This window comes from Apus apus, chromosome 3 (genome assembly GCF_020740795.1).
Source record: "Apus apus isolate bApuApu2 chromosome 3, bApuApu2.pri.cur, whole genome shotgun sequence".
NCBI lineage: Eukaryota > Metazoa > Chordata > Aves > Apodiformes > Apodidae > Apus > Apus apus.
Genome location: NC_067284.1, coordinates 56,264,324 through 56,287,596, shown reverse-complemented (window position 1 = coordinate 56,287,596; position 23,273 = coordinate 56,264,324). Strand labels below are relative to the sequence as shown.

General features: G+C 49.7%; 1 protein-coding gene across 4 annotated transcripts; it reads left to right on the top strand.

The window, feature by feature from the left end:
• Positions 1 to 123: 123 nt before the first annotated feature.
• Positions 124 to 22,101, top strand: KLHDC3 (kelch domain containing 3). 4 transcript variants are annotated; one of them, XM_051613989.1, is made up of 11 exons: positions 124 to 218; positions 7,087 to 7,322; positions 9,255 to 9,431; positions 11,707 to 11,822; positions 13,186 to 13,257; positions 13,483 to 13,696; positions 13,986 to 14,072; positions 15,268 to 15,376; positions 20,800 to 20,873; positions 21,201 to 21,279; positions 21,462 to 22,101. In XM_051613989.1, exons 2-11 carry the CDS (start codon positions 7,169 to 7,171, stop codon positions 21,526 to 21,528), a joined length of 1,149 nt encoding a protein of 382 aa, XP_051469949.1. In that variant the 5' UTR covers positions 124 to 218; positions 7,087 to 7,168; the 3' UTR covers positions 21,529 to 22,101. The 4 variants fall into 4 exon arrangements, with proteins under 4 accessions (XP_051469949.1, XP_051469951.1, XP_051469952.1 ...); XM_051613991.1 differs by lacking the exon at positions 124 to 218 and adding an exon at positions 1,494 to 1,517; XM_051613992.1 differs by lacking the exon at positions 124 to 218 and adding an exon at positions 1,573 to 1,776.
• The last annotated feature ends 1,172 nt before the right edge of the window (positions 22,102 to 23,273 follow it).

The following is a 23,273-nucleotide window of genomic DNA, read 5'->3' as shown; positions in this document are numbered from 1 at the left end:
CGCGGCCGGGCGCGGCATGGCAGGGCAGGGCAGGAGCGAAGGCAGCAGCCCAGAGGGAGGGCCCGGGCCCGGCACCCTCAGGAGGGCTCCGGGGGGGCCGCGCCAGCCCCTGGCTTCCCGGCGGGGCCGGGCGGGGCGGGGCCGGACTACAAGTCCCAGGGAGCGGCGGGGGCGGCCGTCGGAGCGGGGCTGTTGTTGGGCCGCCTTTCCGCCGTCAGGTACGGGGCTGGGGCTGCGGGGGAGCGGCTGCTCGGTGCCCCGCTCTCCCGGGGAGTTTTGCTGGGGCCGGCGGCGGGGCGGGCCGGGCCGGGCCGCGACGGGCTGGGGCTGCTGCCGAGCCTCTCCGTGGGGGCTGGGTGCGGGGGCTGGGCGCGGGGCCCGGTGCCGCCGCCCTCCCCGGTTGCCACAGGGGGGGCAGGGCAGGGCGAGGTCCCCGCACAGCGTTCGGAGGTGCGGGGCGGCCCTGCGGGGCCCGTGTCGGGGGTGGCCCCCAACCGCCCTCCCCGGCGGGGCCCTGCCGGGGGGGGCTGCGCTGCTGCCCCTGCCGCTGCTGCAACACCCGCTGGGTCTCCCCTCTCCGTCCCCGGGGCCTTGTGCCGTCTCAGCCCGGCGATGCTTTCAGCCGGGCTCGGCCGCCTGGGCACGCTTGGCGCTGCACGCCTTGCTGCCCCCCGGCCCGGTGGGCCAAGGCAGGGCAAGGACCGACACGGGGGAGGCACAGGCGGCCGCCCCCTCGGCCCCCCCCGAAGGCGCTGGTGTCGGTGTGACAGCGGGTGCGGGGGGGAGAAAACGGCGCGGCTTTGTGTCAAGCAAAACCCGCCGCGGTCGCTGTCACCTCGGCCTTCCTGAGCCTGCTCCCTCCCGAAGGCTGCGCTTGGCATGGCAGAAACAGCTTGGCTGTAGCCAGGGGCTGAGTTAAATTCCTGGCAGGGAGCAGGGGGTCAAGGAATACCTCCCGAGCTTACACTCGCTCTGTAGACAAGCAGCAGCGGGGCTTGGGAGGCCAGGTGAGGGAGAACTAAGCTCAGTAGGGGCAGAATCTTAGCTGAGCTTTGGGCAAAAGTAAGTCGACAGTGGGCAAAATATTTGGGCAAAAATAGGGAGGCCGTGCTGCTGTCTGCAGGGAGGGACGCTGGAATAAATGTCTGCCTGTGCAGTGTGATCTGTGTGATTCCTGTGTCTAACATGAACTTCCAGATGGGTCTCAGTTAACAAGCTCAGGGGCTATTCTAGCTTCATCTAGTTTACTGGTGCTGGAATTGTGTTCTGGGTGTCCAAGCTGCTGAATGTGCAAGCTTGCAGTTTCACACTGCATTAGCATAAATGGTCAAAGCATCAGTTAAATGTCAAGCGTGAGTGAAGAAAGTGGGTTGTTCTCATGCTACCTCTAACAGTAAGTTGGATGTGCTTGAAATAGAACTGTCTATATGATGGCTATGAGCTGGCTGGGCTATTTTAAGTGTTACTAAACCTTGTGGCTGGGATCTTTTGGGACACAGTACTGAGGCAGCCACACGGTAGGATTTGCTCTCCGGAGCAACTTTGCAGGGATGATAGGCTGCTCTGCTTGGGGTGGTGCTGTAATTCTGGGGGTGACGGAGTGAGCCCTTGAAAATCTAGGCCACTTTCTGCTGTGTTTCTCTCTCTAGCTCTGGGAATTGACTGCAGCAAGGTTAATCTGAGCAGCTTTCAGGAATGGCTCTAGGTTTCTTTCTCTGTGCACGGAGGAATGAGGCAGCCCAGTGAACTCTCTTCACAGAAGGAGGTGGATCCAAGGTTATATATTTTTGTTCTGAGATTATAATCTGGGTGCTGTATTTGGAGATAGTCAATAGCTTTCTGTCTCAAATGTTTTCATAGTTAATTGTAGGGATTTTTTCACTGTCTGTGGCATTTTGCTAAAATCACTCCAACAGTTTGGAAGGTATGCTAGTGAGAAATTATTGAGTGATATTTCTGGTGATCTCAGATGACTTTGTGCAGTGCTGGTAAGCTCTTGTTAAGTGTAAGGTGGGGCAGTTAGGATAAAGGTTGTGACTATCTTCAGACAAGACCACAGCCAGAGGTGTGAGAGTGTTGTCTGTAGGTGCTGTATTTGAAGAATGCGGAACTGCCTTAAAGTCTGGTTGTTCCCTTGCTTAGCAGTGGAATGCCCCAGGTGAACTGCTGTGCTCCCTTTTCTGGGTGTCAGCATTGACGAAGAAGAGGGGAGGTGTTGAAGGGCATCCATAGCTGTGTCTCTGCTGGCAGACTTGTGAGCTTCCACTTCAGGTGTCACACCTGACTTCAGCCACAGAGCCAGTTTGCAGTCACCCCACAGCAGCTGTTGCACCACTTAGTCTGGAAGTGTGGAGCTGGGCTTATGGTGCTGTGTGCCAGTCAGTGGAGGACTTCAGGCATTTCTGTGGAGTCACGGAGGGTTATTTTGTGCACTTTTTAATTTTAGCCTCCCTGTGCTTAGAGGGACAGGAACAACTCGTTGTTGTGCTCACTCATTCCTGGCAATTAGTGACAGGACCTACCAGGGTTTCAAGCCAGTTTTCTCTGAGTTCTTTGTGCTTGACTCTAACTCTGGATAGATTATGTCAGGCCAGAAAAAATGGGGAGTTGTGAAGATTGCATGATTGCTGCCTATGTGAGTGCAAAATGAAGTGAAAAGAACTGTTGGTTTTTGGAGAGGTGGAGTGGGACCTGATGTGTGTGTCAAGCAAGTGGTGCCTTGAACATGTGCCCTGCTGCAAAGGAGACCCTGAGTGCACAAGTGCTCAGCATATTGTCAGAAAGCTCAGCACATCACTTCTCCCAACTGAGGCTAGGGGAAGAGGCAGCCAGAGCTTCCTGATCTAAGGTGAGCTGAGCTAGCAGAGCATGTGGGAATGCAGTTTCTTTGGTTTTGTTTCATTCATAAAATATCTTCTTTTGCTGTGTAAGAAAATGGTGCTTGTTTTGATTGAGCTTTTTGAGCTCCCTATAAGTATATAGTCATAGTTCCTGGGGATGTTGGGGCACAATTTATCTGGATGTGTTGAATCGGTCAAAAGAAATTTCTCAGACCTTCAGCCAACTTCTGTGGGTGCAGATGACCTGTGGAGGCTGCTCTAAAAGAGTTACAGCTCTGGGGAAGATTGGGATGGCTCAGGAGGATCCAGAAAAGAGGATCACACTTAGATCAGTATCTGCACAAATCCTTGTAGAAGTCAACCCTCTTGTTATCCTGCTGGCTTTTGTCAATAGCAATAGCTTCTGTGATTTAAACCATTCAAGATTAATTTTTCTGTGGTGTGAAAGCCCTTCCTCTGATCCTTAATGAATGTTAGTATTGCTAACTGTTCCTTTGATGTGCAGTGAAGAGTTACAAAGCATCTGGTTTGCCTGAGCTTGGATGTGTACCCTCCTGCAGCCAGTGCCCTCTCTGTGCTCTGGCACAGTTTGCCTCTGTTCTATCAGTATTTCTGTGTTTTATAACCTATACCCTAGTTGCTGGTGTCCTACATGAGAAGTCACAGAATGTATTTTGCATAACTTACTATTGTACAGTTGGGGGAAATTGTTACTAAATTGTTTAATATTGATTTTGCTGTTCCCCTCTTCCCCAAGCTGTGCCTGGTGTTATCTTTGAAGATATCTTAGGCACACTGCCTACTGTGAAGTGTATTATGTAGTAAGAAATCCTCATAGGGATTAGGTTGGAAAATTGTGTATTTATGTCTTCATATAATATAAATCATATAAATTATCATTGGAAATCAAAACCTGAAATGGAACTTAACATCATACATAGTTGTAGGACAGAAAATAACATTTAAAAAAATAAATGTGTTTAATTTCTATTTGCAGATAGGGCAGAGAGGGGAATGGGAGGAGGAAAATTGACTTTGGGGCAGAAGACTGCTCTAATGACAACATTCCAGAAAAAGGCAGGAGAGGAGAGAGGCTGGAGCTGGATGCAGAAAGCATGGGGAGGAGTGAGGGGTCCTTGGGAGACAGGGCTGCGTGGCTGTGCAGGAAGGAGAGGGGGAAGGACCTGTGTGTGGCAAAAAAGGGGAGAACAAGTGCTTGGCAAAGGCAGGAAGAGGTGATAATTTTGGGTTAGGGTTGTGGCTAGTGGCAGAAGAGGAAGATGGAGTCTGGCTGGATGTTTTTGTTATAGTGCAGAAAAGCACACTTGGGTTTGGAAAAACCCTGGCAGCTTGTTAAATCCTTTGTTTTCCTTTGTGTTTTAATGCATGATCCTGTAAGGATCACTTCATGTTTCCGATTGTTTTCTTTTCATAAAGTGAATGAGTGTTCGTGCATGCCCTGGGTCTGATGAGAGGCAGCAAGAGGCTGTGCTGGCTAAGGTTTGTGTTTGCTCTGAAGGGGTATCACTGTCCCCAGCCAAGGTGAAGTGCAGCTGTCTTCAAACTCATCACTCCCCTCACCACCCCCCAGCCCGGGGTACAACCGCCTGCCTCCTGATAAAGCCTGATCTTTGGAAAAACCTTTCCCAGTAATTTTAAATTTTGGAAACAGCATTGCAATGTTGTTGCTACATCAACATCTGTTTCCTTCAGTGCAACCAGCTGAGCCCTGAGCTGCCACCTCTCAGTTGACCAGATTTACTTCTTAGGATGTGTAGCCCTTGTTTCCTGTGTTCCTATGACTGATCTTAATTATGAAACTGTTCAGGCAGGGTAGTCAGCTCCTGTTGGAGTGAAAGGACTAGCGTCCTGCTCTGGTAGCAGCATGCTTCTCAGTACACAACTACAGTGAATTCCCAAGAGTGAAGAAGAGTTTTTCCAGCCTTGCTGTCAAAAAAGACAAAGCAGCTTGGTATGATGTCTGCCTGCCACAACAGGCTGCATGCTCCTCTACCCCAGGAGGAACCCCATGGAGAATATGGAAGTAAGATTAATCCTCTTAATCTTCCAGGATCAGGCCCAGTCTGAAGGATGTTGAAAATACTGACACTGGCATGAAAGTCTAGTTAAGCTCCTTGAGGAGTCTCCTACAGAATCACTTAATCAAGAAGCAATTTTGAGGAAAATGTTGGTTAGATTTTTTCAGTGATAACTCATGACTGTGGCAGGAAACAGATTTAGATATCTGAAGCCTTCAAAATTGCCTGAAAGATGACTTTGGTGGTCTCCATGGAAACCCATCTATTCTGTAGCTTTGTGGAGGACTTACACAAGAGTTGCTGCCTGGCTTAAAAAAACCCCAAAAACCAAACAAAACAAAAACAAAAAATCAAACCACAACAACAGCAAAAAAAACCCACAACACCCTAAAACCAAAACCAGACCTGCTAGATCTGAATTTGGGGTGGTCCCAGGCATAAAGAGAAGCGTGGCCTGTAGCAGTGGGGAGCTGTTCCTGGGCCCTTCTGGAGCAGCTCTGCTGCAGAAAAACTTGACGTGACTTTCTGGGTTGCTGACTGCAATGTAGGCTATAGTGGTTGCTGCAGCAAGAAGTGGCTTTGCAGGAGGGACTCCTTGGTCTGTACTTATCTGTTACAAGTGAGACTGCAAAATGCTCTCTGGACTTTGCACATGTCCTGTTGCTGTAACTTTCAGGTACAGAGCATGCTCTGGCTGCCAGTCTCTATTTGGGGAACAACTTGAAAAATAAATAACTTTTAAAAGAAATAACTCAAATTTTGCTGACATTTAGGAGTTCTGGAATAAGGGAACTGGTTTCTGTATACTTTTGAACTGTCTGTAGTATGTATGGCTGGAGCTGGAAGCCTGAGCTCTTCTCCATGTCACGAGTGCCCTGTTGGGTGGCATCTCTGACTTCCCCCAGGTGGGAATAAAATCGGAGTGTGCAGGTGGGCCAGATGCTGCAGTGACCGGGTTGCTGATGTGCTGTACAGGTGGCCAGTTGTGAACAGTGGTTCTGCTTGGCTGAGGGGCTGGGAGAGGCCAAGTGGAGCAAAGCACCATGGTACTGGCCCTTCTTGCTGTTCTCCAGCTACCTCAGAAATCTTAAACAGAAGGAAACTTCTCCATGAGAAAACACACTACTTTCCAAAAAGAAAAGGAGCAGAGAAAATGTGTAGGAATTTTAGTTCTCATTCTAAGGCATCTATAAATTTCTTTTGAGTTCTGCAAATGCAAAAACTAGGTGTGGGGTGGGAGCACTCTGACTGCATCTTCCAAGAAGCTGGAACCAAGCAATAAAAAAGAAAATTTTCTTTGGGCTGTCTGGAACAGTAACGTCTTCTCTTAGGGCTGTTTTTCAGCTGGGGGAAAGCTGTTAAGGAATTGAACTGACCTGCTTTTTCAGAAGCACCCAGGCAAGAGTGTGTTCCTGATCCTTAGATCCAAAGGAGATTCTCTGCAAAAATCAGCTGTGGTGACTTCTCTAAGAGCTGATCTAAGCCATCTGTTTGAAGTGTGAAGCATATTGGTTTTATAACTGAGATATTATGTTGCAAAATTTTTGCAGTTATGCCTGGATTCATTGCTGTAGAAAAAGGCCTTATTTTGATCATTAGCAATGAACTTTCTCCCCAGACTAGGGGGCTTCTGTTTGCTGGTGTTTAATTAAGCTGGACCGTGGTGCCCAAAATAAATAAGTCCATATTGTGTTGTTGTCTCAGGGACTCTGTTGCTTTATGTGGGGGGTGGTTCTTTGGGGGGTTTTGTTGTGTTGGTTTTTTTTTTTAACATTCCTCATGGCTGACCTGGAGAGCATGCTCTTTTCCCTCTGACCCGGTTCTCCTCACCTTCACCATTTGCTCTCGCTGTATGTTTTCATTCATGTAGACAAATTGTTCCAGCATGTTCCTTATGTGTACGTGACTAGGGCACAGCTGGGCATGCAGCACTTGGCTACCTTTGCCGAAGATGCTTGGCTTGGGTGGTCTGTATGACTGCCCTGAGGTTTTTTGTATGTGAGGCCATCTCTGTTTGCTCTTCTGAACCTTGCTCAGGTTACAGTACCTGCCTTGCGTCTCCTCCCCTAGGGCAGAATAAAACCATCTCCAGTTGGGAGGCAGATGAGTGAGGATACAGCAATGTGACCTTTGTAGTTGGCATTCAAGGAAGAGAGGAAGACCTTCAAGATGGGTCATGTTATTTTAGCGTTCTGTCTGTGTTGCAGAGCCAGGTGACATCGTGGTGGCCCAGGAAGCATGCAACTGTGGCTCTGGGGGCCCTGAAGACAGTCTGGCTTGCAGGGAGGAATGCTACGGTGGGCAGTGCATTTGGAAGGTGGGCCCCGGAGAGTGAACCACGCGGCTGTGGCTGTCGGGCATAAGGTCTATTCCTTTGGTGGATATTGTTCTGGGGAAGACTATGAGACTCTGCGACAGATTGATGTCCATGTTTTTAATGCAGGTAAGCGTGTCCTGCGGTGCACAAAAGACTGGCTTGCTGGGCTTGGTTATTAGTTTTCTCACCTGCTGCTGTTTAACATGTTACACCCTACCAGGCTGGCTGGCTCCGATCTCCAGAAAAGTTTCCAGTCCAGGTGGGAGCCTCTTGCCTTGTGCAGCCCTGTATTTTCAACTTCAGGGGCACTTCTTCAATACACTGCTTCAGTACACTGCTAGGATAAAGACTCTCTGGGAGTAAACACATAGCCAATGGCTTGTTTTGTTCTCGTTTTCTGTCAACACTGGCTTAACTAGGTGCAAAGAGGCAATGTTTATCTTGGTTCATGTCCCCCATCCAGTTTGCAGCATGGCCAAGCTCAGCTGCACCGGTGTGGAAGTGATAGGGGTGGGGGCTAGTACACTCAGTTAAGCTTCCAGGTTTAGACTCCTGTGTTGTTTCCCTGTGGGGGCAGCTGAGAACTGCTGCCAGCATGATGGAGTCAACAGGGATATGTGGATAGAATGGAGACCTGCCTGTTTTGGTAGCAGCTATCATGCAGATTCACAATGTGGCTTAGCAAAGCAACTGGAGCTGGAGCCATTTGTCTAGAGTAGCCAGTATCTGTCAGAAGGTTAAGCTGAAGCTGTGACTTTGCTGGTAGAGGCTGTATTTCTTCATTTGGTGCTCTTTGAACTGAAGAGGTTACTGAACTGGTCCATGAAGTATTTTCCTATAATTAGACAGGTGACTGAAAAACTGCACAGATTCTTGGATGGTTCCAGCTGAACAGAGAGTTTTGCAGACTAGACAGCATGCTGAATGCTCTCCTTACACACAGGTGCCTTGTAGATAAAACTAGTTTGTATGTAAGACTCAATGAATGCTCTCCTCTAAATCTAACTGTGGAGAAGCTTGATATGTGCAGTGGTGGATAAAGGCATTGGTTACACAGGGCTGCCAAGGTGACCTCCTCACAGTGTAGAGAGGAGCGTCGCTGAGGATCTTGTGAACAAAGACATTAATCTCTATCCGTTCAGACTGGGCTCCAACAGTCAAGACAGTTGAACATTGTAGCTTGTAAAACATGCCAGTAGAGCACCATTATTACTGTGGAAGCATAATTACTGTGCCCGAAGGAATGCTCTTGCATTGTCTTCCCTTCTTACCACTCTCAAATATTAAAGGGTGATGATGCTGCAGCCACCATGTGAGAGTTGATACTGGCTTGCCAAGCCCTTGCTCAGTTATCATTGCCAGGTTCCAGTGCTAAAGCTAAGATAGCAGATTTTGAATTATTTCTTTCAATCTTCCAACAAGGCATACTGTGTTTTAGGTAGGGAACATGCCATCTAGCTTGAGTTTAGCATTTAGTGTCCTTTCTGCCTCTGGGGTGGATGCTCACTTTTTAATATGCCTGACCCTTTCCATTAGTATTTCAGGAGAACTGCAAACTCTCTTCTACTATATTTTGTGTTGTCTCTGTGTTAAACAAAACTAGAGCTGTATGTGTGGTGGGTGCCTGGGTGCTGTTATATAATGGCCATGTAACAAGTGGCGTCTGTATTCTTTAACCTCTGTGTTTGTTCCTTTTTCTTTCTCTTTTTTTTTTTTGTCTGTGTGGGTTTGCTGTACCTTCACTCACAGTCTAGGATGAGCCAGAGTAGAAACCTCTTCAGTGTAACTGATGCAGAATACAGCCTATTTCTGTAGAAAGCTTCTTCAGCTCCTCCAGTGCTTGCTCTAGTCTCCCCTGTGGCACGGGTCTGTGGAAAACTGTGCTTCCCTGTTTCTTAACTGGCTATTACTTGGGGTCAGACACAGCTTTGTCATGCTTACTAGACTGCTTCTGCATCTTGTCATAGGGGGAAAAAGAGATATGCAGGATGGGTTGTGAGACTGTGAGAACATGTGGTGGGCTTAGCGTGTGTCTTGGGCTCAAACTTGTTCTTTCAGTGTCTCTGCGCTGGATCAAGCTGCCTCCAGTGTGGACAAACAGCCGAGACCATGTGAGAGAGGTGCCCTACATGAGGTATGGGCACTCAGCAGTGCTCATAGATGACACCGTCTACATATGGGGAGGTCGCAACGACACTGAGGGAGCCTGCAACGTGCTCTATGCCTTTGATGTCAGTAAGTTCCAGCTTCTCAGTCTTCCTTGTCAAAACTGTTCTTGATGAGACCTTCTCTCTGGACCACAACACTGCTCCCTAACTTGTTTTCCAGTCTGTCAGGCTCTCTACAAAGTGACAATCTGGAGGAAAAGGTGCAAATGAGCAGCTGGTGTCACTGGCTGTTTCAGCAGGTTTAGAAGGGGAGTAGGGTGGCCAGTGTGTGTCTGCATACTTGACTTTCTGTAAAAAACCTTTGACCAGAGACTACTGAGTTTGTCTAATAGTCAGACTAGTTTTAATTTTTCAATCAGCTTTGTGTGCTCTCTTTGATGGTAGCTACAGCTGAAACACTTTCTGTATAATGTATTATTCCTTAACTGTGGCTGCAGGTTGCAGTGAGAAGGGTCTAGAGCTCTCCAGAATTACAGTTCCTCTCCAGGGTGATCCTTCTTTCTGAAAGCATGAAGCAGAGTAAGGAATAAAACACAGAAGTATTCAGGGACAGGATGGCAACATAAGGGAAGGCTGAGACATGTTAGATAAACCTGAAAGATAAACTCTTTGAGAGTTTTGGTTGACTTCTTCATGGTGCTGCTGGAGCACGTGGGGAGAACAGAACCATCAGGAACTAGATGAATGGGAGTGTCAGGAGAGCAAGGGAGTAAGTACATCTGGATTCTGGAGGAAAGTCCTTTTAATTACTGACCAGTAAGTGGCTTGCTGGACTTGCAAGGAAACTGCTTGCTCTAGTGCTTGGTCACAGGTTCCCTTCTTCAGCGGAAAATGTCTCACAGCTTGGAGCTGCTCTCTGGGCACAGGGTTTCCCCATTCCTCTGACACGTGCAGCTGGGAAGCCACCAGTAAACCTCTGCCTACACAGAGGCGTTGTAATGGGAGCTGCCTGGTCTCCCTGCCAACTTCAGCACTTTAGCATTAAGTGAAAATTAGCAGCAAGGCCAGACTTCAATCCTGATCTGAACTCTCTGCAGCTGTCTGTATCTGCTGTGCCTGTCCCCTGCCAATCCTGGAAAGTGAGGCTGGCAGTCACAGTTCTGCAAGTCCCACTCTAGGAATCACATCAGGCTGGATAAAGTCCTGTCTGAGTGCAGTTTTGTCCCCTGGGCTGCCAAGCAGATTACAAGTCGAGGTCTTTTCCGTCTCTAATTTGACGTGTTGCAGTTGGGTGAGCTCTTGTTGCTACTGTGTAACTGAGTTCAGAAGCAGCCCCAGGACGAAAAATAGTTTGATAGCTACTGCAGCTTTCTCAGTAGAGGCTGTGCAGGATTCTTTTGACCTTGCAAGCCCCTTTGTGTGGTTCCAGCTGGAGTCTAGGTGGGTAGCTGTGGCCACTGGCCAAGTTCAGAGTAGTTATCCTTGTGAAGAGTATTGCTTTGGCTCCAAGGTTACCACTTCCTGAAATAAGCACCGCTCTTGGCATCTTGTAGCAGTTAAGGAGGGTGGGGGGAATGTCTCCTGCTGCCTTGAGGCTTATCTGTGCCTCTCTAGGCTCTTGGGACAGGTGCCTGTTAGTGCTTGGCAGCAAGTCACTGGCTTGGCTCCATGTTGATCTGGTATGGGGAGCAGCTCTGGCTGGATTAGAGTGCTCCTCTAAATTAAGCCAACCCGTGGAGCATGTAGGCTAAGGGGCAGAATCTGGCTGGTGCAGGCTCATGAGGAGCAGTGTGAAGAGAATTGTGAAGGGTGGAGAGTGGGAAAGGCTCCCCTCGAAGAGAGGTTAAGAAGGCAACAAGAGAAGCAGATAAGATAGGAAGGGCTGCACTACAGAGATGGGGATGTGCACAGTAGCTTTGTTGACATGGTGAGCTTAAGTGACTTCTGCCTGGATTTGAGAGCTGTTTTTCCTCAGTAGGTTAGCCAGCATCTCCACACCCTGAGGTCGGTTGGGCTAGTTAGCATCATTGCTTCATTTTAGTTGCAACTGTAAAAGCAGAGTTGATGAGTGACTGACAAATAGTCTTTGCAAGAGATTGAATACAAATACGATTGCTCAAGCAGTGTTGTACTACTCACTTGAAATGTGACCTGTTTGTCAGGTCAGGCAGAGTCAGCAGCCATGCCCAGGATCTGAGACCTCTGTCACCATTCCCCTCTGTGGAGGCTCAAGCAGGTATATAACCCTGCCTGAAGAAGCCTGCAGCCTCTCCAGAGAACTAGGTGCTGTGTGTGAAAGAGAAAAGGATTTCTGTATTAGAAGTGAAGAACAGTAGTAAAGAGCAATCCTATCCCAAGATCTACTGTATTTTTAATTAGTACTGCCTCCTGTTTTGTTGCAGACACACACAAGTGGTTCACACCAAAGGTGTCTGGAATGGTCCCAGGAGCGAGAGATGGGCACTCAGCTTGTGTCCTGGCAAAAAGCATGTTTATTTTTGGAGGCTACGAACAGCTGGTGAGTTAGTCTCTGTAACTGTTATTTGCCTATCCCTTGGGAAAGAGGGTGTTCCTATCCAGGACACTGGTAGAGGCAGGATACAGGGGCATGTGTGTATGCATAATTGCTTTTGTTTTATAACTCAGTAAAGTTATGACATTAATTACCCAAGTTATACTCATTGTTTTGCAAAGAAGGTGGTTGGGAAAGTGGGCCTAAAAGAATAATGGTTTTCTTTGTTTCTTCCCCAAAACATATAGATATAGAGGTAAACCCAAATATTTTCATATATATTTTTTTTTTCTGGCTCATTCTTCAGCTAAATTTAGATAGATAAATACATAACATTTTTAGTATTTAAAAATATATATTGATGTACATATATTTTAATTTGGCTGAGAAATGAGCCACAAAAACCACTTTCCAATGTCTGCAGTGTAGGTGTGAGGTTTTGTCCTAATCTGCTGCATGTTCCCTGTATTCTGTACCTGCTCTCACTTCTTGCTGATCCACTCCAGCAAACAATGACTTGCCCTCCCCTGAAGTATAACTTGAGCTGATGATCATCCTGCACTAGCTGTCAATGTGCCTAATGCTCCTTTGAGCAAATCTTTATTTGCTCAAGCCTTCACTTCAGCCTATCACCAGGCTCTAGAAAAGCTGGGCAAAGTCACATCTGTTTACCTGGAAGAAAGGTGGGTTCTGTTGCAGCAGTCCTTGGGTTATTCCCCTCTTCTGAGGACATCAGCATGCCAAATCCATGATTTTGATTACAGTAGTAGGAGCAGATCAAATACGGCTTTTTTTTTTACCAAGGCCAAACAAGCCTGTAGCTGTCTCATTGCTGTCTCACCTGCCTGGAGGAGCAGGAGTCTGTGCTGTTTGTGTGAATGCAGGCTCTTCCAGGCAACTTGCTGCAGATGAGTTTTGTGGAATACTCAGAATCCTGACTGTATTTGTTCCTGGATGTTTAGCTTCCTAGAAGTAATCTTAGCTTCTACCTTTCCTCAGGTGGCCTTAGCAGAACCAGTTTGTCTGTCCCCTTAGAGCCCCTTTCTTCTGTAGCTGCATGAAGTGGAGGGAGGGTTGTGCTGTGAATGTATCTATTGTGTGCAGGGCAGCCTTGGGGAGACCAACTGGGCACCAAACAAATGGGAGAGCTGCAGGAAGAGACAGGACACCTTTAAGGAGAAATGGGCTTTGCTTCCCTTTTGTTAAGTGATAAATGTGCTGCCTACCCTGACATTTTGGAGCAATCACCATGTAGGATGTACTGACTGCAAAGGGATTCTCCAGGTCTGTAGGACAGTGTCCTTCCTAGGGCCAAATGTGACCAGGCTTCTCAGTCCCTTTTTGACCAGGGTGCCATGTTGTCTTCCAGGCTGACTGCTTTTCAAATGACATCCATAAATTGGACACCACAAACATGATGTGGACCTTAATCTCTGCCAAGGTCAGTGTCTGCTTTTCACTCTAGTTTGCGGAAGAAGTCTCAAATCTGCTATTCTCTGGGGCAGCTGCCGATGCTGATCTCACAGATTCTGTCTGGTGTGCTTGGGATCTGCAGGAGGGGAAGTTCTCCAGGAGAAGACAGGCCCCCAATTTCCCCATCAAGATGTGTCATCTCCCTGTGTCATCTGCATTCTTTCCCTTTTTCTGTTTGACCTTGTCCCTGCAGGGTACACCAGCTCGCTGGAGAGACTTCCATTCAGCTACCATCATTGGGACAAAGATGTACGTATTTGGTGGCAGAGCTGATCGTTTTGGGCCATTTCACTCCAACAATGAGATCTACTGCAACCGCATTAAAGTATTTGATACAGAAACAAACTCCTGGCTGGACTGTCCTCCAACTCCAGTACTTCCTGAAGGCCGGCGGAGCCATTCAGCCTGTGAGTGTGGGTCTGCTGAGGGAGGAGGACAGTGGAAGGAAGTTCCCAGCTGCCTCAGAGGGGATGTCTGGTCTGCTGGGTGGAGACGTGGGTTAGCATGGGGTTCATAGAGCCTGGCTTCTGTGGAAAGCTGCCACCCACCAAGAAGCCTCACACAGCCCTGCACATGAAGGTGACAAAAGCAACAGGGGACAATCCATGCCACCTTGCTTTGTGTTTGATGCTGGGACAGGGACCTGCTGGGCAGTACCTTGGGTGGCATACTGATATCTATGCTTACTCCCCACAGTCAGCTACAATGGAGAGCTATATGTGTTTGGTGGCTACAATGCACGCCTGAACAGACACTTCCATGATCTCTGGAAATTCAATCCAGGTATTTATGCCTTTAACTTGGGGTGTTAGTGCTCAAGGCCCTCAACTGAGCGAGTGCTCAGATGAGCTTACTCTCCAAGGACAAGGAGCCTGTGTGGAGGGAAATGGCTCTTCTGGCAGCATTGACAGGAACTTGTTACTCTGTTTGGGACCCTTGTGCCTCCTCAGACTGTCTCCGACTCTCAGTTAGAAAGTGGAAAAGGAAATATTGTTGAAAGACACAGCTAATCAAAGGGTGGTTAGCAGAGCATTGTCCTGTTTTTAAATATGCAGAAGTGTTGGCAGAAAAGAAGATATGGGGAAGAAATGGAGTTACGGGAGCAAGAGACCATAGCTGAGCAAACAGCTCAACCATAACCATAGCACACTCTCTTGATACCAAATCAAACTGTGCAGCAGAAGGGGTGGTTCTTGAGCTGATATCCTGAATATCAGTCAACTGTGAGCTGTTTTGGGGTCCTCGGTCCTCAGGCACTTTTCACACTCCATTAGACTCATTTTGTTTTGTTTGTTACTTTGCATAGTAAAGTTACCTGAGAGCAGCCAACTGTGTGCTCCCCAGGCTGATCTGAGCTAGTGTGAGAGAGCTCCTGAAGGTTTCCGTGCTGTGCATTAGTGTTTAATCATCCCCCAGCATCCTTGTCACAGAGAGCAGCGAGGACAAAGGCTGCTGTTTTCTCTGCCTGGTTCAGTTCCCCATGCTCCCACAACTAGGCTGTCCCAGCAGTCTTTGTTCTGCGAGGATGCTCTGCATTCAGCGTGGCTGCCAGCAGATGGAGCTTGTTCCTGGATCTCCTTCCAGATCTGGATCGCAACAGGGCGCTGAGGAAAGGAGGCTGCCTGCCCTGTCCTGGAGCTCTGCCCTGTACGAGCTCCCTGTGATGTCCAACCTGCTGCCGTGGCAGCCCGTGGATCCTGGCACTCAGGCTATGCACGTGAAATGCCTTGTCCTGCAGTCAGAGCTCCAGGGCTGTGCCTGTCATTTAAGTGACACTTCAGCAGCAACCTCACAGAAGTATCTGATTTTGTTGCTAGCTAGAAGAGATGGGCAGGGAGGATGGATGTTGGCCAGTTGGTGGCTGTGGGGCAGTGGGCCTCTGGTTTTGCTGTGATCTGTTTAAATCTATAGCCTGCTTATACCTGGATCTTGGCCAGGCTCTTGCAACAAGCTGGTGCACTCTTTTTCCACCCCTTAGTTTCTTTTTCTTGGAGGAAGATTGAGCCCAAGGGGAAAGGCCCATGTCCTCGACGCCGGCAGTGCTGCTGCAGAGTGGGGGACAGAATTATTCTTTTTGGAGGCACCAGGTGAGTTGTGTGGGGTGGCTCTGTGACAGGGTTTGTCATTTCCTTCAACAGAGTGACTTCCATGCCTTGGCACATGCTGTAGCCATATGCACTTTAGAGGCACATGGCAAATATCCATCTACCTTAGAAGTGCAAGAAGTCATTGTAGAACAGGGCTCTTCTGGAAAAAGGCCAAGGAAGAGACTGAAGATGTCATGTAAGCTTGTAAAGCACCTGGTGACAAGCCTTCTTGTACAAGTAAAGGCAGAAGTATGTAACGCAGTTCAGGAGGGGTTGTGCAGCAGTTAAGCTTTCTGTGAAATAGGTGGTGGGGAGGGAGGAGGAGATCCTGCCATCAGAAGGATAAGTCTCTAGTGTGCTGTGCTGCAGCATATCTCAGACTGACCCAACCTCCCCTACATGCTGCTCTGCTTCTCCCACCAGAGTTTTTCTTTCACTGACAGAACATCTCCCTTATGAGGAAAGGCTGAGGAAGCTGTGTCTCTTTAGTTTGGAGAAAAGGAGACTGAGGGGTGACCTCATCAATGTTTACAAATACGTAAAGGGTGAGTGTCAAGAAGATGGAGTTAAGCTTTTTTCAGTGATGACCAGTGATAGGACAAGGAGTAATGGATACAAATTGGAGCATAGAAGGTTTAAGGTGAATATCAGAAAAATTTTTTTTACTGTGAGAGTGACAGAGCACTGGAACAGGCTGCCCAGAGAGGTTGTGGAGTCTCCTTCTCTGGAGACATTCAAAACCCTCCTGGACGCCTTCCTGTGTGATGTACTCTAGGTGACCCTGCTCTGGCATGGGGGTTGGACTAGATGATCTTTCGAGGTCCCTTCCAATCCCTATGATTCTATGATTCTATGACAGGTGTGGTGTCCAAACCTGCAGTGGCATGTCAGCTCAGCTGGGAGCTGTTTGAGGAGCCCATACATATGTCAAAGCAACATTTCCTTCCATGCCAGTATTCCTTAGGAAAATCACAAAAGGGACCTGGTGCAGGGCAGCTGGATGTGGCCTTAATAGCTGCTAAAAGAAAGGAAGTGGCCCATCAACAGGACATGCTCTCTGCTGTCTGGAATGACAAATTGCAGCTCTGGAGCACAGGCCTGTTTGCCAGCATCTACCTTGCAGACATCTGAAGAACTTTCAGCCCTCCACGTGATTTGGAAAGCTTGGGGGCATTCTGTGGGACCCTGCCAGTGGCTTTTTGTTGATACTTCTGGAGACAGAGGGCTGGGGGCAGAAGGCAAGGCAGGGCAGGTTCTGCTAATGAGCTGACCATACCAGAGTGTGATGGAGAGAAGGGCCTTCTGGCCTCTGGAGTGCTGGGTGTGTGTGCTTAGTTGTAGGAGGTCTGTGTGGACATGAAGGAGTGCTTAGTGCAGGTGAGTTATGCTGAAGGCTTTGTAGGACTTGAAGGTAGTATTGGATGATCTCAGATGCTGACATGTGGATTTGTGTTACAGCAGCAGCTGAACTCTGATGTTAAACCTATGCACCCCTAGGAAATGCTAGCAAACCACAACAAATTTGACACCAGCTTTTTGGAGTTTGGTCCACCTCTGCCAGACAGTGCAGCAGTGCCTTGTCTTGTCCACCAAAAAACTTCAGTATTCAGCTTATTCCTTAGTCCAGGCTCAACCCCAGTCCAGGCCACTTCATCAGCACTAGTTTGGGATAGGAAGAGCTACTGGCAGCCAGGAGTGCAGCTTGCTTGGACTGGATAGAGGGTCTTGCAGGCTGGGGAAGGGAGAGACAGACACGATGGTGGGGACCGTCCTCACTTCCTGTAACAGTTATCAGGTGTTTTCTGGAGCTGCCTGGCGAGATAACAAGTTTTCCAGGAAGTTGTTGTAATGGAGAATTCCCTGTGGTCTGTCTTCTGACCTGTGACCCCCTGCCTGGGAAGGAAGGGGGGGAAGCACAAAGTGCAGGGATCCATCAAGGCTCCTTGGAGGATGAGCCAGCAGGCTCAGCTTGCGAGGCTGCAGCACCTGGGGATGTGTCCTCCCTTCCCTTGCAGAATTCACTGTAGACTTTTCAAAAGGCACATCTACAGGTTGCCTGCTGCTGAGGCATCCACATGTTTAGTTTCTTTGTAGTCCTGCACAGAGCATGGTCTTTTTCCCCAGCCGTTGTTTCTCACCACGGCCAGCAGCAATCCAGTCACTTGTGTCCCATTTAAGTGACCAGTAAGTCCTATGCTGCTAAGCTCAGTGTTCCCATTACCTGTGTCATGGTCCGGTTTCTGCCCACACCCACCAGCACTTCAGCTTTCAGAGACCATCCACAAAGGAGAATGAGAGGGAGAGGGAATGATATAAAATAGTTTAGCTGAACAGATGCTAGTCTGGGTTTGGCTTGAAGGCATGTTTTCCATGACAAGGCTTAGAAATGCCAGGCTCTGATGAGGAAGTAGGGGCTCTCACTGGGTGCTTGGTGCAGGGACCAGGAGCATTCACCAACACGACAAGTTGTGATTGCTGGAATGTAGTTTTGCTGGGCTCTGGCTGGAAAAAGAGTGCCCTGCACCCTGCTGTCTGGGAGTTGTAACTCCTCTGGTCTTGACCTCCAGGCTTTCCTTAGCTGCTTGCACTTTGGTGATTAACACCACAGACATGGTGCCTGCTGGCTTTTCTTTGAAAGATAAGGGATGGTCTGGGGTTTCCTGTGACGTGGATGTGAGATTAGATTGTGGTGTGGTGAGCACACAGGGATGGAATTAAAGGGGCTCTTGCCTGTATCTGGGCAGATGGGACCAATCAGCAACAGGTCTTATCTGCCAGTTGTGAGCTATGCCCTGCAGTTTGTGCTGGCTTTATGGGAACCTGGAGGGGTCAGGTACTGTCTCATGTCCTATGAGGTGTGAAGCTTAGTGGGTCACAGATGGGGAAGCAAGTGACCCTGGGGTGAGAATTCACTGCATAAGGTCCCAGTTAAGCAGTGAGGACATGCTGAGTTGCCTTGTCACAAACCAAACTGGGACTTAAAACACCTTTCTGTTCTTTCAAATTACCTAAACAACCATCAGCTATTGGAGTGCTTTCCCCTGGTCCAAGCACAGACTGGCCTCTCTGTGCTAGGGGATGTGGTGACCAGTCTCTCAGGTGCTTTGGCTGTTCCATCAAGACCACAGACCATAGGTGAAGATGTCTGTTCCCTAAAAATGCCTGAAGTCATAGCTACTCACTAGCATTCCAGGACCAACATCAGATAGGAGTATCAGTGAATTTGGATTGGCTTAAAATTTTGCTGCACTGATCAGTGCCTGACATGTATCCAGTTATAGTCTTCTGAAATGCTGTCCCCCTTTTGGCACTGCCAGGGAGCTTTGGCTGGAGCCCACAGTGATTCCTGCAGTCAGAGGAACGTCTGTACTTGCACTGCCATGCAGATGTTTCCTAGCAGCTTTCTCTACACTTCTCTTATAACATCTCAATGGCCATGCTGAAATAATTTTAATAGATCTTACCTGCAGTTATTCAGTGTGTGGCTGGGCAGAATCTGTTTTAAACCTTGTGCTTTGTGCTTGGTACACAACTTCAGCTCATGCAGCAGAACTCAAAAGCAGTCCAGCTGCTGGCCTAGTCTAAGGAATGTGACCTAAGAAAATACAGAGTTCTCTGGCCTACAGGTTGCTAACCTGTGAGCTTTTGCTGGGGAGTTTGTGCTAATGCAGCAGGTACATCTGGCTGTTGCAGAGAAAGAGGGGAAAAAACTGCCACTAAGCCAGGTGAAGATCTCAGTGTCTGCTTCAGGTGCTTATTCTCTGCTGCTGCCTTCACTCCTCTATAAAAAAAAGTTCTGAACTTCTGAAAAGCACCTTCCATATTGTCCTCAGAGGAAACAGCTTGGCTTATCACACCCTGGTCTGCTGCACTGCCAAGGCAATGTGGTGTGGGGTGGTGTAATGCGTGCTGCCTCTGTGCCTGCAGCATCAGGGCTCCTGAGAGCTTACAGACAAGAGAATCTAGCTCACAGGTTCCCATGGCATGGCTCATGAGTCACATATGGCAGTCTGCAGGTGTTTCATGCAGCCCTGGGAAGCTAGAGCTGAGGTGAGCTGGGAGAGTACAGCAGTTGCCTGTAGGATGTGGCTCCTTTTATTGTCTCTCCAGGTTGCAGAAAATTTGGATGGTCACTAGCTACTTGCTGAGTGTGCTCTGGAGACAGGTCATGGCTCCTGTGACCTGCAGCCCTCCAGCACAACTGGAGCACCTTGCAAAAAGTCCTCTTGGGTCTCCAGCTTCCCTCGCCTACCTCACTGGGGACACCAGCACAGCTTTTTGAACATTGTGTTGTGCAATTCTTTGCTGCCTGATTCTTTCTAGACAGCTGACTGTCCCATCTGATGTTCTCCCAAATCCTTGTACTTCCTATTTTGTGCCTTCCCACTTGGCTGTGAGGTGAAGCTGGCCTGAGGTCTGTAAAACACAGTGTGGACTGTGTCATGCTGCTCCATGCAGTGTTTGGGGCCAGGTAGGGATGAGCTGACCCTTTGCCTGCCCAGGCAGTTTGATCTGTATGTGTTCCCTAACGTGTTACTAGGGCAGCTTTCCATGATGCAGCATTGCTGTGAAGCTGGCTAGTGTCCAGCCCTGCACTGGGTTCTCCAGGTGATGCCAGCCTGCCTGGCCCCACCTGCTGTGGGGCAGCCTGTGGGGCCTGTTTATCACACAAAAAACAGGACAGATGCTTGCCCAAACACATCTGCCTTCAGGAGCTGCTGTAACATCACTTCTTTAGCCTGCTCAGAGTCATCCTCAGCATTGTTGCAGGGCTCAGCTTTGCCTTTCTAAGTGGAGCTCTTTGGAGGAGCTGAACCACTGGAATTGCTGAGCGAATAGAGCCCTGAAACAAGCATCAGCTGTTTGCCAACACCCTCCTCGTGCCCAGAGGGTGGGTGCCACAGTTCTAGGGGATGCCCAGTTGTTGGAAAGCAGTTTGGGAGGTACCTGGAGAAGGAGGAGTGTGAAAGAGCCAGAGGCTGGTCGATGTACAAGAAGGGAAAAGATGTCCTCTGCAGAGTGAGACCTGTAATTGGAGGTACAGCAAAGTAACAGAGGCAGGTGAGGTGAGAGGGAGGCTCACAGCTGGAGTCACTGTGGCCACGTGTGAGAATGAAGCAGCTCCCCCATTCCCCTGCTATGTCTTGCTAGGAGATGGTGTATTTCTGTCCAGCTGCTGGAGCTGGGCCAGCCAGGTGGCCCTGGCTCTGTGCATCTCTGCCTACTTTCTGAGGAGCCAGGAGAGCAATGGCTTTGGGTGCTGCTGGGGGAAGCAAAAGGACAGGAGGAATCAGAAGGTCCCGGCATGGGGCAGGCAGGCCAGGAACTGTCTTGACCTTGCTCAACCCTTGGGAGCCCAAGGGACCATAACTGATGTACAAGCATTTTGACACTGACTGACACGCTTTCCTTGGCTTCTGCAGCCCATCTCCAGAGGAGGGAATGGGTGATGAATTCGACCTGATGGATCACTCAGATCTCTACATCCTTGACTTCAGTACGTGAGCATCCCCTGCCCAGCTGGTACCACTAACCACAAGGTGCTCTGTGAGCAGGCCCTGCTGTGAAGTGCCATACTGTGTCCTACATGGCTCCAGGTGCCTGCCTCTTTTGAGTCAGGCACCTGTCTCTGGCTGGCTCTGCTTGAGGTGGACTAGCCAGAGATGCAGTTGTGCTTGCAGGCCTGAGCTGAGCTCATGGCTCTTCATGCTCTCCTTTCATATAGACTTCTGCTTTCTGTGGCACTGATTGCATGATGTCTGGGCCCCCAAACCCTGTAGAGCCCAGTTGAGGACTGCTGTGGTTAACTGCCCTCTTTCCACAGGCCCCAGTCTAAAGACGCTGTGTAAACTAGCAGTGATTCAGTACAGCCTGGACCAGTCTGGCCTTCCCCACGACATCAGGTACTGCCTTGCTGGGAGGTCACCCCATGGGTGCACCCTGTCCTTGGGATGCTTCAGCCCTGGCTGAGGGCTGCCTGGGGCCCTCCCTAGCACTGTGCAGCTTCAGGGTGGCCTGGAGACCACAGCAGAGGCTGGCATTGTGTTTGTGCTTTCTCTCAGTGTATCCTATTGGTGTATTACAGATGGGAGCTCTCGGCCATGACAACAAACAGCACCATCAGCCGCCCCATTGTCTCTTCTCAGGGCTGACACCGGCTCATCCCTCTACCAGCCTGTCCTCACCCCTCCATATACTGATCTCTTGCTCTATTACCTGCATGAGTTTTTAACCCTTTCAAAAAAGGAACATGTGAACTCAGTTTATCTTGCCCAAGCCAGGTCTCCTTCTGCCCTTGTCATGCTTTGGGCAGCATAAGTGTGAAGGCAGAGCAGGCTGCCAGGGAAGAAATTGGCTTGCCCTAGCAGCACAACGGTGAATCCTCTTTGCTGGTGGCTCCAGTGTTTCTGCGTTCCTTCCCTGTGCCTGTGGAGCTGCAGCTATGCTGACCTGGTCTCCAGACATCTTCCAAGGGCCTGAATCAAATCCTACCACCAGCCACTGCCCTGGGATTGCCTTGGGCTATGAACTGTTCCTGTGCTGCCTAGAGAGAGCAGGGACCTCCATGCCTGCACCCACCAGCGCTGACCAGCTTCCTGGCACTGGATGGCAGGCTCCAGCCTGAGCTGAGCTTCATATGGGGGCCTGGGCCTAGCTGGACTCTCTGCCCAGCTCCCATTGTAAAACAGCAACTGGCAGGAGTTTTATAAATGCTGAGGAAGTCATGGCTTCTGCTGCTTTGTGTGTCCTGGCAGGCAAACTGGGGGAAGAGGAGGTGTGGGAGGGGTTTGTGGTGGCAGTGGCTGGTGTGAGCTGCAGCCGTGGCTGGGGTGGGAGAAGGGGAGCTGGACCCCGGAGCCTGCCCCTGGCTTGGGTTGTGCTGTCCTGCGAGAGGGCAGAAGGGAGGATGGTACATGTCTTCTGGGCTGTGCTGCCTCAGGAAGGCAGGAGCCCCACAGCTCCCTGCCCCAGGGAGGAATGTCTGGAGCAGCCTTCCCAGGTGGTGCTGAGGGCTGTGCCCAAGCCCTTTTCTGTGAAAAAGAAGTGTCCAATGAGAAGAGGAGCTCTGGTGGCAACTGTAGCAGAGCTAACATAGGGAAAGCTAGGGAGCTGCTCAGGATATTTCCTGGGATGTAGTCACAGGGTAACCACCAAAATATGGTGGTGGCTGTGTGCTGGGAATGGGTGGCAGAGGGCCCTGGCTGGCATCTAGCCAGGGTCAAGTACTAGTGCTCATACAGCAGCATGGGTTTGCAGAGATGCTTGGGTTCCTCAGTCTGTGGGAGGTGGACAACATGGGTGCAACAGACCAGCCTGGAGTGGCATGAGAGCCTGGAAAACCCCATGGCAAGAGAACAGAAGGCAACTTGATTGTGGCAAGAGCTTGTTCTTTGCATACTGGCAGCACCTTGCTGTGGCGGGTAATGAGCCTCAAGGGCAGGGCTGAGGCCTGAAGGCAGCCAGGGTGTGCTGACAGCACATCTGCCGTAGGGAAAGCACCCGCAGCCTTAGCTCCCACCTGTGACTGCTGACTCCTGCAGGTTACCTGTGAGGACCGTGTGGGCATCTCCCATGCATTGTCCATCAGCTCCAGCTCCCCTGCTCAACCAGCTGCCCCACCCACAGGCGCACTCTCAAGCCATGCTGCGAATGGGTGAAGTTTTTGCTATGGCATTCCCTTCCCCAGCGCTGAAGCACCAAGCTTACTCTCCTTGTAGGATGCCAGACACCAGGAAACACCTACAGGCCACCCAGGCTCACTGTGCTGCGCAGCATGGCGCTGAGCACAGAAGCTCCGCAAGATGCTGCTGGCTCTGACTATGACTGGCTGTTACTGGGGCTTCTTTGGGGAGAATCACCATCTCTGAAACACTGGGTGGAGACAACAAGCCCTAGA